Source organism: Pleurodeles waltl, chromosome 4_2 (assembly GCF_031143425.1).
Source record: "Pleurodeles waltl isolate 20211129_DDA chromosome 4_2, aPleWal1.hap1.20221129, whole genome shotgun sequence".
Taxonomy (NCBI): domain Eukaryota; kingdom Metazoa; phylum Chordata; class Amphibia; order Caudata; family Salamandridae; genus Pleurodeles; species Pleurodeles waltl.
In genome coordinates this window covers 966,725,974-966,738,102 of record NC_090443.1, presented here as the reverse complement: position 1 = coordinate 966,738,102, position 12,129 = coordinate 966,725,974, and the positions used below count along the sequence as shown (strand labels likewise).

General features: G+C 45.8%; 1 protein-coding gene across 6 annotated transcripts in view; it reads right to left on the bottom strand.

Moving 5' to 3' along the window:
• Positions 1-12,129, bottom strand: part of RNF220 (ring finger protein 220) — a 539,236-nt gene that overhangs the window by 57,482 nt on the left and 469,625 nt on the right. For all 6 annotated transcript variants that reach the window (XM_069232799.1, XM_069232801.1, XM_069232802.1 and 3 more), the window contains one exon: positions 5,663-5,795. In XM_069232799.1, the coding sequence (XP_069088900.1) occupies positions 5,663-5,795 (133 nt within the window). The remainder of the gene's footprint in view (positions 1-5,662; positions 5,796-12,129) is intronic.

Sequence of the window (12,129 nt, the reverse complement as noted above, 5' to 3'; positions counted from 1 at the left end):
GGACACTTTAGGGTGGAGATCTGATAGAGTTCATCCAGTTGCCTTCAGGAATCTTTGGAAAAAATACCAACACAGCATAACTCCAGGTGAACGTGCTATACCCTCAGAGAAGCATAATCACTTTCTATATCTGCACACTGGAACTTGGAACACGATTATGTGTTCAAGTATAGCAAAATATATTGCTTTCAATGAAGGGATTGGCCCAAAAATGCAAAAGTTTTTTCTCTGATTACATTTTTAGAACTTTAGTTTTGTTACTTGTAAGGACAACCAAAAACGATATATTTTAAGGGCCCATTCTTCTATCGTTACCTATACAACTAATTACTTGTAGTCTACGGTTGTGTGATGTGGCAATCTAACACACAAACCATGAAAAATTAGGTACCCAGTATGAGAAACACAAGGAATAACGGTTTCAGATCCTATTTCCTTTCTGTAAAAACGAGAAATGGGACTTTGTTCTTGGATGGAAAGTGGCTTATAAGGGGTATGTCTGACAAGTGAGTTTGCTGTTATGGTGCTCTGCTTTTAGATATCTGAATGAGAGGTTTAATAACTGATGCAACAAAACAAAACTATGTGAAACATTTCACCAACGTTGTAATCCAAATGTGTAAGCAGGCAAACAAAGTTTCAGGACAATGAAGAGGCTCTCTCCCAAACTAATCACACTGTGTTGTGACAAAAAATTCCAGCAGCGTCCACAGGGCGCAGTGACCTGTCCCGTGCAATCCCTTGCACATAGCATCACCACTTCTTCTTCGCCCTCTCCCGCCGGTTTGACACGGTGCCTTAAAACAAGGCTTACGTCGCCAAAGCACTCCACGGAGCAGGCACTGTATAGGTGGCCAACGACCCCACTTCCAAGGGCAGGCTCTGCGAGGCTCAGCCGCGATGTCCGTGCCCTGGCAGGAGGTGCAAGGGCCTAGCGCCCAGAATCCAAGCAGAGACAGGGTCTGCGAGGCTCAGCCGCGATGTCCGTGTCCTGGCAGGAGGTGCAAGGGCCTAGCGCCCAGAGTCCAAGCAGAGACAGGGTCTGCGAGGCTCAGCCGCGATGTCCGTGTCCTGGCAGGAGGTGCAAGGGCCTAGCGCCCAGAGTCCAAGCAGAGACAGGGTCTGCGAGGCTTACCTGCGATGGCCGTGTGCCCGGCAGGACGCGAATGGGCCTAGCGCCTAGTCTACAGAGCCAGAGGCAGACACTGCGAGGCTCGCTTACGATGTCCGTGTGCCTGGCAGGAGGCGAAAGGGCCCAGAGACAACCAGTACACAGCAGGGATGACAATATGTTCTATCAACGAGTGTCGCACACACTTTAAATGGTACTTGCCGCTTACTGGCTCGTCCCTTGTCTTTCTCCTTTCCAGTGAAGTTGACTGGACGGCTTCCCGAAGCTGGCGTTATCACTCCCTCTAACCACTCTTGGCAGGCAATCTAATTCCCCCTGAAAAGGTCAGCGCCATTTTAACTGCCTTTCAATCACATTAAGCACGCTGCTGCTCGTGCTGGGAGCGGGCCGCCTTCAGCTCCTCGGTGGAAGGCCGATCGATAACCTGACATAGCGCCTGTTCTCTGCTATCCCCTTTCCTTACAAACTCTGTCTTCTGACGAGATGGAGCATGGTGTCAATCGACCCCCAGTGTCCACTACAAAAAGTACAAGCGATGGGACTCCTGGCTTGTTCAAGCCGGCTTGAAAAAAACAAGCACTCCTGCATGGAAAGGCGGGCGGACGCCATCTTCTGAAAAGCTCTTGACGCTGCATGGAGAGGATGGTCTTCCCGCCGCCAACCAGCGCTCCAGGCTGTATCTTGATGCCTTCTTTCTCCAGAGTCTCCTAACTTTCAGAAGCCATTACTGGATGACAGGAGCTTATGAGGTGAAGTGATTGTTGCCCCTTATAGACAAGGAGGCTGCCCTCTGTCAATTTCACACCAACACCTACCCTTTTATTGAGGGGAAAACAACCTTCAAATAGTGGACCATAAACTGCTTTTAACCACTAGGCAAATCCGTTTAAGGGATAGTCAGAGCAGAAGGCTGCGGCGCTACAGACCACGGCTTCTGAAGAACAGATGGATTCCGGGCTGATCTGAGTCGCCTTTACCAGGGAAGAGGCTGGAGCGTGGGAGCACAATGTACCTGTTTGTCCTACCCGAAGCACTCAAGTCTGGGGCACCACTCCTCTCTCTGCTGTGGAACCCGTGCGCAGTAAAATGGTGAAGAGCAAACAAGATTGTCCTTAACAGAACCGCAGCGAACTCCGACCCATACAATGAACTCTTCCCAAGTCAGAGTTTGTACTAACTGATGCATGTACTTCAGATGCCGCCGAATAAAACCAGTGGATCCACCTCAGGAATATCGGTGGTTGATCACATTTTGTGAGCAGTGAGCTATTCACATTGTAGATTTACAAATGTGTTTGCCTAGTCTTTAAAAATATCGCCATCAGGACTGTTACTGACTAGCCTCCCTCTCCTTCACAAGAGATTCACCTGCTGTAAAAGATTCTGCCTTCAAGGAAAAGAGTGTAAGTCAATTTTTTCCCACTTACAGGGTCCCCTGCGTTCCAAAAGGTATCAACTATTTTACACAGCTGTGAACGAATACATCGGCCCTTTCCCACTCCCATTCGATGCAGTGTGCTTTCTACAGTGACAGGCCTCCTGAGTGCTTACCTTAAGAATTCTGCCCACTACCGCAAACAGTGGAAAGGCATGGCGTGGTGTGCTAATTATTGTCCAAGTCTTGACTTCAGTGTTCGGTACAAATTCGGTGCACGCGTCACAATTTTTGGTGCTGTGGTCCTTTGGTAGACACAGAACGCATACCCTTGCGTATCCTCTGCGCAAGCCTGTGGTGGCAGTTGTAGCAGAATTTAAAGGGGGTATTTTCCATGACCCTTTGCTGCCTCCCTTCTCTACATTCCCTGATCACATGAATCTCACTGGCAGGGTCCCCTTTTCGGGGCAGAGAAGGTTTCACTTCTCTGTTCTTCAGTTAGCTTCCAGTGTTCTGATGTTTTCCGGTGGTAGACTACTGCCTTTTCTCATCTTTCCCCGAATATTCTTCCAAGCTCCTCTGGGGTGCTCCCAGATCCAATGGCAAGGAAAAGAATCTGAAGATGACCACGCACAGAACCTCTGGAGCGCCACGTGACAATTCAGTGGACTTACTACCAAATGGTGGTTGAGGAAAAAACTCAAACAAAAATTAAAAGGACAAAACTCAATTCCAGACCCAACCACTAGATGGCAGAATAGATGCACAGCATGCGAGTCCAGAAAACGATTTATGCTGCAAAACTCTAGTTTCAACTCCACCAGGTCCACTAGGCTGCCACCAACATGCACAACAAGAAAGGTTGTGTCTGTGTAGTATGTTCACCATTAGTTATAATTTCACCTCATTTATAGTAATTGTTGTAAAATCCCCATTATCAACACAGGACTGGACAATGCACACCCATCCTTCTATCTAAGTGCCCACTGTTACTTTGGCTTGTACTGCGGACTGCGAGGATGCAGAGTTCAGGATGCCGTATAAACGGACTTCAGACCCATGATCCTTCATAACTAGATACAAGAACAGGCTCTCGAAACGAGAAGCTGGTAATTCATCTTCCTGTTGCTCATACTGACCAGTGTCCTCTTCCGCCTTAGTTGACTGGTGTGTAGTATGTTTGTGTCCTTCTTCCTCTCCTACTCAAAACCATAATGGCTTAGATACTACTTTTGTTATGCATTTGGGGTGGCCCTCTATCACTTCCCTCGTTAGCAGTCTCACACTTCTGTGTGGTGTTGTCATTCTGTTCAGAATCCTTGTCATCTCCCCAGCCACAAACCTAAACCAGCTCCACTTTCTACCCATGGTAATTTTTACTGTGCCTGTCTGGGCCACTGATATGAAATGGGAAACAAACGTGGTGTTTCTGTTGCCGGTAGGCCCTGCAGGACCTGCACTCAGTCAGCCTGCCACCTTGTTGCATTCATTCAACTGATCTGTACGGCAGGAGGGGTGACTGAGTGGCAACAGATGGATGTTAATGCATCATTCCAGAGCAGTCCATTCTCCAGGCACCTTTTCCTCAGTTGAACAGCCCTTTTTAAAAGAGTGTTGGTTATGTGTTGGGTGAAATTCTGCCATCCCACCAGAACAAAGGAGCTTGTGCCACAGAGCCCCAGTGACAAGCTCATCTGAGCAGGGACGAAATATGAACAAACAAGGTCATCATCAGAGAGCTAGCAACATGTCCAGTGCGTGTGTGCAGCATAGATTTCATCACATTTCATGTAGTTATAGGGATACCTTTTCTACGGTAACTATTTATTTTCTAGTTCAGCTTCCAAAGGAGAACCTCCATGGAGCATTTGCTGTCAGTGAAGGGTAATTCCAGCTGTGGTCATTACTCAGGTGCAAGCCAAGGCAGATCCACAGGGCCTGGGCTGATTAAATATTCCCCAGAAGCCGAAGGCCTAGACACATGGAGTACGTCTTCATAACACTCATCCTCTCACGCGGACAATGTCTCCCACTAAAGGATAAGGTGGCGCAAGTGGGGGGAAAAGTGTGTGATCAATTGCACAAAGGTTTACCCACAGAAAGGGTGGATTCAGAGAGAGATATTTGTCTTATTCCTCAACTTTGCCAGAAATGAAATTACAAATACTTTACATAAATGATTAGGTACACGGACACATCTACAATCAATCCAAAGACAGAATAAGCCACGTTTTACATTTCAGTCTCTTCCCCTGTCCACCAAATTTGGTCTCAAAGATGGTTTTAGTTATGAATATCCGCCACAGAATAAAAAAAAAAGTAGCGTCGTTCTTATCACACGTCTACTTTCAGCTTAAAATGGTAACACGACCACAAGAGAGTTATTTCAATCCCGCGTTCAGTTTTTATCATAAATCACACCATCTTTACAGCATCCACTCTCTTTCTAGTCTGACTCTATAGTGATATTTCCCTCGAGGTCTGCAACGTCAAACCCAGAGCTCGCTGTGAAATGGTCTAGCCTGAGAGTCACACTTGTCAGAGTGGTGGCCTCTCAGACGGCAGGACACAGACCACACCGGTAGAACAACTGTAGAACTGGGACATCAAGTATCGAAACTCCAAATGAGACAGAAGGTTATCCAAGTACCAACACTCCGAATAGTGTACAGACAAAAACCAAGGACACTGCAAAGACAGGCTACCTATGCTCCAACCCACCCCCTTTCACTCAACGAGAGGGCCAGATCATAGCTCAGTTAGGGATGTACACCAACTCCTTAATTAAGTGGGCAATGGAAAATGCACAGCTTACAAAACTCTGCACCTCACATCACTGAGACAGGGTGTCAAAACTGCAGCTGCCTGAGCCGCTGTGGCCTGTGTCCTGAAATACCTACCTCCAAAAAGGTAAGCACAGACGCTGCATGCGAGAGCAGTGCAAAACCTTAAAAAAGAGATGGGAGATAGGCAAAGAGCGTGCCAATACATCAAGGACTAGCCCTCCATGGGAATCACATACAAGAGGGGGGTCAGAGACTGCTCGTCTATCCTGATACAGAGGGTGGTGCGGAAATACCCCCCTCCCCCTCCCAAACGAACACACCAACAACACTGAGTGAACAAAAAATAACGTCAAGAAGAATCATATTTACCCCGGAAGCCGCCTTCCAAGAGGGTGGTGGCTCGTACCCTCTTCTGGCCGCACCATTCATACTCTTCGAAGCGGGTCCCATTCTCATTGTCAATGTCCACAGAGTCGTCCTCGTTCATGCAGGAGCCTTCCCTCTGTAGTAGAGAAGGAGAAAGGAGTGAGCGACCGCAATAAGAAGCATATGTGAGCACTGACTGGATAATAACTGGCTATGCTAGAAGTACAGAGGATCTCCCTTGCAAGACGGATGTGGCATGGCAACTAATAAACCAGAAACCCAGGGCAATGAGTTTGTAAAGGCCCAGTGCAAAGTGAACCAGAACGCGACAAGGTAAGCCTACTACACAATGATATGGAATGTGCCAAGGATGGCATAATATTTTGTGCAGTAAGCACCAGCACAGTAAGTGTGGCAGGCCAAAGCGGAGGCATCCCACACTGATATCTACCAAGGAAGAAACGTGCCAGGGCATAGTGCAGCTGCCATAAATAACGATGTAGGGTGTGGATAATGCCATAGCTGCTGGCAGGTATCATGCAGTGTGTAATATACAACAGGGAGTGAGAAGTACCAGAAAATAACACACATGCAGTGCCACGGATGGGAAATACTGTCCCTCAGAGTGATCTGAACCACGTATGGGTTAGGCCAGAGTTCCAGGTGTGTGCCATGGATAACCTGCCAATGCAGAAAGGAAGGAACCACTTAATTGCCTGCAACTATGTTTTGAAACTCTTGTAGACTTATCTGATTTGCACAATCCGCCGACCAGTGGTTGGGTTCAGAAGGGTTTTTCTTAACAAGTCAGCATTGACAGCATTGACATAGGCAGAGCCCTTGTATGAAGCGAGCAGTAATTCCATAATGCCCACCATCATAGATTAATTTTTTTCATTTTTCCAGGAACCTCCTGTAATGCGGAGGCTCGCATGTGAATCTTGAAGAGTATCAAGCAGAAAAATCATAATTATGGGTAACTGGTTTCTTTTGCAGTGTGAAATCTCTTCTAGGATCACACGCTTTGCACAGACTATGAAATGTTTACTTACTCTAAATGTAGTTTTGCAGCATGAATACTATTCTGGATTCATATGCTGTCCATTATTCAGCCACCTAGTGATGGGGTCCAGAATATCTTTCTGTTTGTCCGCTTTTGCCTTCTGGGTGTCATCTGCCACCATTTGGTGATATGTCCGTTGACTTGGGACATCAGACGTGCACCCCAGAAGGCCCTTAGTGATCTTGTATCCATGTCTGCTTGGACTTTCACCTGTGTGAACAGATTTAATCCCTCCAAATTTTGTTAGGCACCTTAATTCTGAGGAGGTTAGAGGGTTACGTGTGAATCACGAAAATTCTTCAAGATGCAAAACTACATCTACAGGTGCACTGATTTTGTTGCAATATCCTTTTTTGAGGTTGAGTTGATAGGAGTTTATGCTTCCAAATAGATGCTTTAACACTGTTTTGACTCATTTGTAGTTCTTTGTTACCTTCAATGCCTACATAACTGGGTTTTGTAAAGGTGCACATGGATTACCGAGTGGATGATATATATATTTTTTTAATGAAAATGTTTGTTAAAGGTTAGTATCTGCCCTTCTCCTCTAGCGTATTCTGGTCTTTCTGAATCAAATGGACTATCCACTGTGTGATGGTACCTTATGTCATTGATGAACTCTACTTTGCAGGTGCAAAGGAAACACAATTCGGTTTCCTTTTCTGATTTGCTTAGTCTTAATCAGATAGTACATAACAGCCTGATTAACATTAAGCGTATGGGAGTTGTTTCTGCATGTGTCTTTAATTATTAGAAAAACCTTGGAAGCTAAATAGTTTGTTTCACATGGAAGTGTGATATAACCTTTGGCAATAACTGTGGCTTAGTTTATATGACAACTCTTATTTTGTAGATTTGCAAGTAAGGTTCCTGTGTCTTAAGCACTCGTGGTTCACTCACCCTGCGTAGTGATTCAACTTCTATCAGGAATGTGGTTTTTAAAGTTGACACTTATGTTCTGTTTTATCCAGTTGTTTGAAGGGTTAATATGTGAACTGTGTGAGCACCAAATTTAGATTCTGTATGGGTGCGGGTGCTGTTCTGGGTGGTGCAGCCCTTTTTGTTCATTCTAGGAATCTTTTGAAGACTGGCATATTGAAGAAACTTCTACCCTTGTGTCCCTTCATCTATGCTACTATAGGTGATAGGTGGTCTTTACGCAAAGTAGGTTAGCTGTTGATCTAGCAGGTATGTTTGTATCTAGTGTCTATGGTGTCCTATGCTATACTGACCATAAGACCATCTTTCTTGAACCAATGGCCACCCCTCTTCCACTCTGCAAAATAGCAGTTCCTTGCACTTGTCCTTCTGACTTCCCTCAGAACGTCCATTGGAAGCCTTAAATGTCCAAACTATGGGTATTCAGGAATCACGCTGTTAGACCAAGGCTCGTTGGTTCTAGGTGACAGCCGTCCCCTTTGCATGACAGAAGATCTTTTCCCTACAAAATTTCCACCAGGTCCATTGCGATGATATCAAGATCAGAGTCATTAGAGACTCCTAGTTTATCATACGTGATATTAGGGGAAAAGTGTAAGCACATTTTCCTGAACATCTATTGATATGGCATTCCCCAGGGACAAGTGGTGCAGACTCCAAAATGTACAGTTTTGGCATTTTGCATTTTTCTGTGGCACGCCCCACTGCTGAAAAACTTTTCGAATACTTGCTTTTTCCCCCCTTCAAGTGAAACGGTTGCTTGTCTGCTTAGTCTGTCCGCCTCTATGTTTTGTATACCTGATAGTTGTACTGCCATCTAAGTTAGGAGTCTTTGAATGATCCATTTTCAAATGTCTTAGGCTAGGTTTGACAATACATGACCTTGGTCCTCTTTGCATGTTGAAGTAAAACTTAAAGGCCATGTTGTCCATATGGATTTTTTCTGTCGTCCCTTTTACTAAGGTCTGAAGAGCCATTAGTGCCAGGAAAAACTGACTTCAGTTCCAGAACATATATGTGTTTTTCTCCTCGCCTTTAATAGCTTGTCTTATCGACCGGGGTACCAGTGGCAGCTCCCCTGCTATGGTGGAGGAGAGTCACCCTCTCACCAGTAGCAGCAGCTGCAAACCACCTTTTTAATAAACAATGTTTATTATTGTTTTATTGTAAAAGGGGTGGGGCCATGGGGCGTGACAGGGACGGACGGGGGGTGCACAGCACTCCTCTCAGTGCGCTTGTATGTTGGCCCGACTGTTTGGGCCGGCCTAACACACATGCATACAGAGCTCTCTTCAACCCGGCACTGTGTTGCGGGGTTGGATTCAGCAGGCAGAGGTTTCCACTCTGCCTCAGAGGGTCAAGCCAGGGCACTCCAGCCAATCCAAATTCTGCTTTCATGCTGCCAGCAGCATGAAAGCAGCATTAGAATTGGCCGCACGGCAGGCTGAGAGCCTGTGCCTGCTGTGAGGACAGAGGAGCAGCACAGCAGAAGGTACTTTAAAAAAAAATAATGATGTGTTTTGTGTCCTTTCACCTTTCCCCTCTGGAGATCCAGAACCGGTCTCAAGGGTTTTGTCTGGTGTAGGCATCAGGAAATCTACAGAGTAGGTTCCCTGGGTGCTTGGTGCATGTCCTCCTTCTAGGCCTCACACTTAGAGATGTTTTTTTTGAGAGTTCAAAATAGTAACGGTGTTGAATAATGTTCAGTATCCATTTACTGGAGGTGATTGACCTCCATTCCTGTAGGAAATCTCCTATTCTGCCAACCCCTTCTGCCTAGGTGTTAAGTGGCAGGACTTCTTTGAAGTCATTTGCTCTATGAACTCGCCCATTTTGAGGGCTAGCAAGGTGTTGAAGGAAATTGCCAATGCGATGGTGCTGATTGGTATGCACCAATTTGTTGGACTAACGTCTCCTGTTACTGACAGCTTACTCATTGCACTAGTCCCCCTTCTCATGTCACTGCAAAACTGCAGGGTTTCCATGACCTTTCCTGGCCATTATCCTTTTTATCTGCTGAAGGGTGTCATCTGCTTCCAATGTAAACAACCGATCTCCAGCAAAGGGAGTGTTTATAATAAATCGACTGCACCTCATGTTTAAAGCCCTAGACTCCCAGGTGTGTCTCTTAAGGGTAATGCCAGCACATGCGCCCAGAGTAAACTTGAGGCAAATACTGGAAATAGGCTTGCTTTTTTCTTTTATGGTGTTCACCCTCCTGTACTGTTTGGGGATGTGTTTCATTAACTCCCTAATTTTCATCCACTGTAGATGGCCATATCAATTAAGGAGTACATTCGAGCTGGTTATTTTCCATGGTGTAGCAGCCGCGCTCTCGACGTTGTGTCCCACCATCTCCACCCATTAGCTTTCCTTTTCTGGTGGTGAACCACTAACATACGGGCACTGGCTCTCCTTCTGGTAGTGGCAAAAAAAAAAGATTGACTCCACCACAATATTGCCATTTCTAAACAAGAGGTCCTTTGAGGAGGTCTTATATATTTTCCCCACTCTTGGAGTTACAGCTTTATATGATGCTGATTCTCTAAACACCTCCCTAGCTTGATCAACAATGCTCAGGAGCACAGAACAGTATAGAAGGTATTCGTGATGGCAGTTTAGTTTTGAGAAGAAAACAGGTCTGTGACTGTTCTTACTCTAAGCACACTCCGTAGATGCACATTGCAATGTCAGAACAGTGAAAACCTCAAAGGGTAGAATTTACTACCCTCTGCTGGCAAATCGGTGTTGAGGTCTCACTGTTCTCCCATGGCGCTCTAGAGGTCTTGGAAAACCCCCTGGCTCATGTTTTTCTTTCTCAGTTTTCTGCTCTTAGGGTTCAGGTGTAATCAGTGGTTGTAGTTCAACTTGTTTCTCATCTCCCTTTACTCCACCTGGTTTTGAGGGGAATCAAAAGTCATTTAGGGCCAGATGTACGAAAGGATTTTACCCATTCTGTGTCTATGGGAAAAAGCTTTCATACATATGGCCCTTAGTGATTTGCCAAAACCCCTCTTCTTCTGGGGGATCACAGCCATTTCAGCCTCAAGGACTCTTTTTTTCTATTGATCATGAGCACTCTTTTTTCGTCATCGAGAACAGATGCTGCTTTTCTCTTTGGGGCAGTGTCTTGCTCCGGGCTACTTCTCCACCTCTCAGTCCCAATGGCTTCTCAGTGTCAAACCTGTACCAAGGTTCCTCCTCCATAGGTCGTCTTGCATCAGGACAAGTGGGGTTTGTTTTGCTTCGATCTCCTTTTGTTTCTTGATGATTTCAGAGTCAAGGGTGTCTTTGATGTCAGAGTCCGAATGATTCGGCTAAAGCCCACTATACCTTTGAGGCGTCAACTAACATGTCTTTTGTGGTTTCCCTTTATGTGCCTTCTTCAGCAGCTCTTCAGTCTTTTGGCTCAATAGGGTCTTCTTCAACATCAGACCTCTTTTTGCTCCACCTGTTCCCTCAATGTTTTCTTCATCCTCGCTTTACAGGCCGAGGTCCACGAGGGAACGTTGATCTTTATTTTGTCTCCACATCATATCGTAAAGCGCTTACCTCAGAATTTGCCTGCTACTTGGCTGAAATTTGGTACACGTTACCGCCTCTGGCACTGTGATCTTTTGGCATACAGAGGTAGCAGGCCTTGTGACTTTCTTTTTGAGCAACCTAATGGTGGCACTTGGGGCAGAATCTAATGCGGAGGGGTCCATTTCCCTCGATGATTCCAGTCCCCCCGGATGATCGTTCATTGTCCTCATGATCGATGACCACCATTGCGTAACCACTTTGTTTTGGTGATGTCCAGTGGTTATTAGTTGTCCTTCATGAGTCCTTTCCTCGAATCAGTTTTTTCACCTTCTTCTAGCAGTTCTGCTTCATGATCTGTCAAATATTCCCCCAAATATCAACAATTCAAAAGCTTTGGCTTCTGAGTCCTGAAGGTTCTGGTCATGAAATGGGTGCAGTTGGGCTGCAATCAAATACCCCTGAGTAAACAGTGGCAGATTCTCTAGAGGTACTGCCTCTTGGTTTTCGTCTGACTCAAAAAAGTATTTAGTTGTTGTAGCTAACACTATGTGGATTTTGAAAACTAGTTGCCCCCAATTTGCCTTTGTGTCTTTGAATTCTAAACCCATCTCTCCTGCTTATCCTCGTCCAGATATCCCTCTTTCGAAGGAAGATCTGTACACCTTCAGGGCCACCCATGGACTTGCCCGTCTCGCTTACATCATTGTCTCAAGAGTCAGATCCGCCCCTGGGCTGAAGAGTTTGTTGCCTGTAAGGGGCATTTTAATGACAATTGACTGGACCGCTGGTTTGAATCCTGAAACGCGCAGCCACACACCTACGCATGCTTCCTTACTACTCTGCTGGTTACGAACTGCATGCTCATTGTATCAGCAATGTTTAAGACTTAAGGCTGAAGTTGGCAATGTTTTTGCTATCTTCAATTTGATTTCCAGCCCTCTTC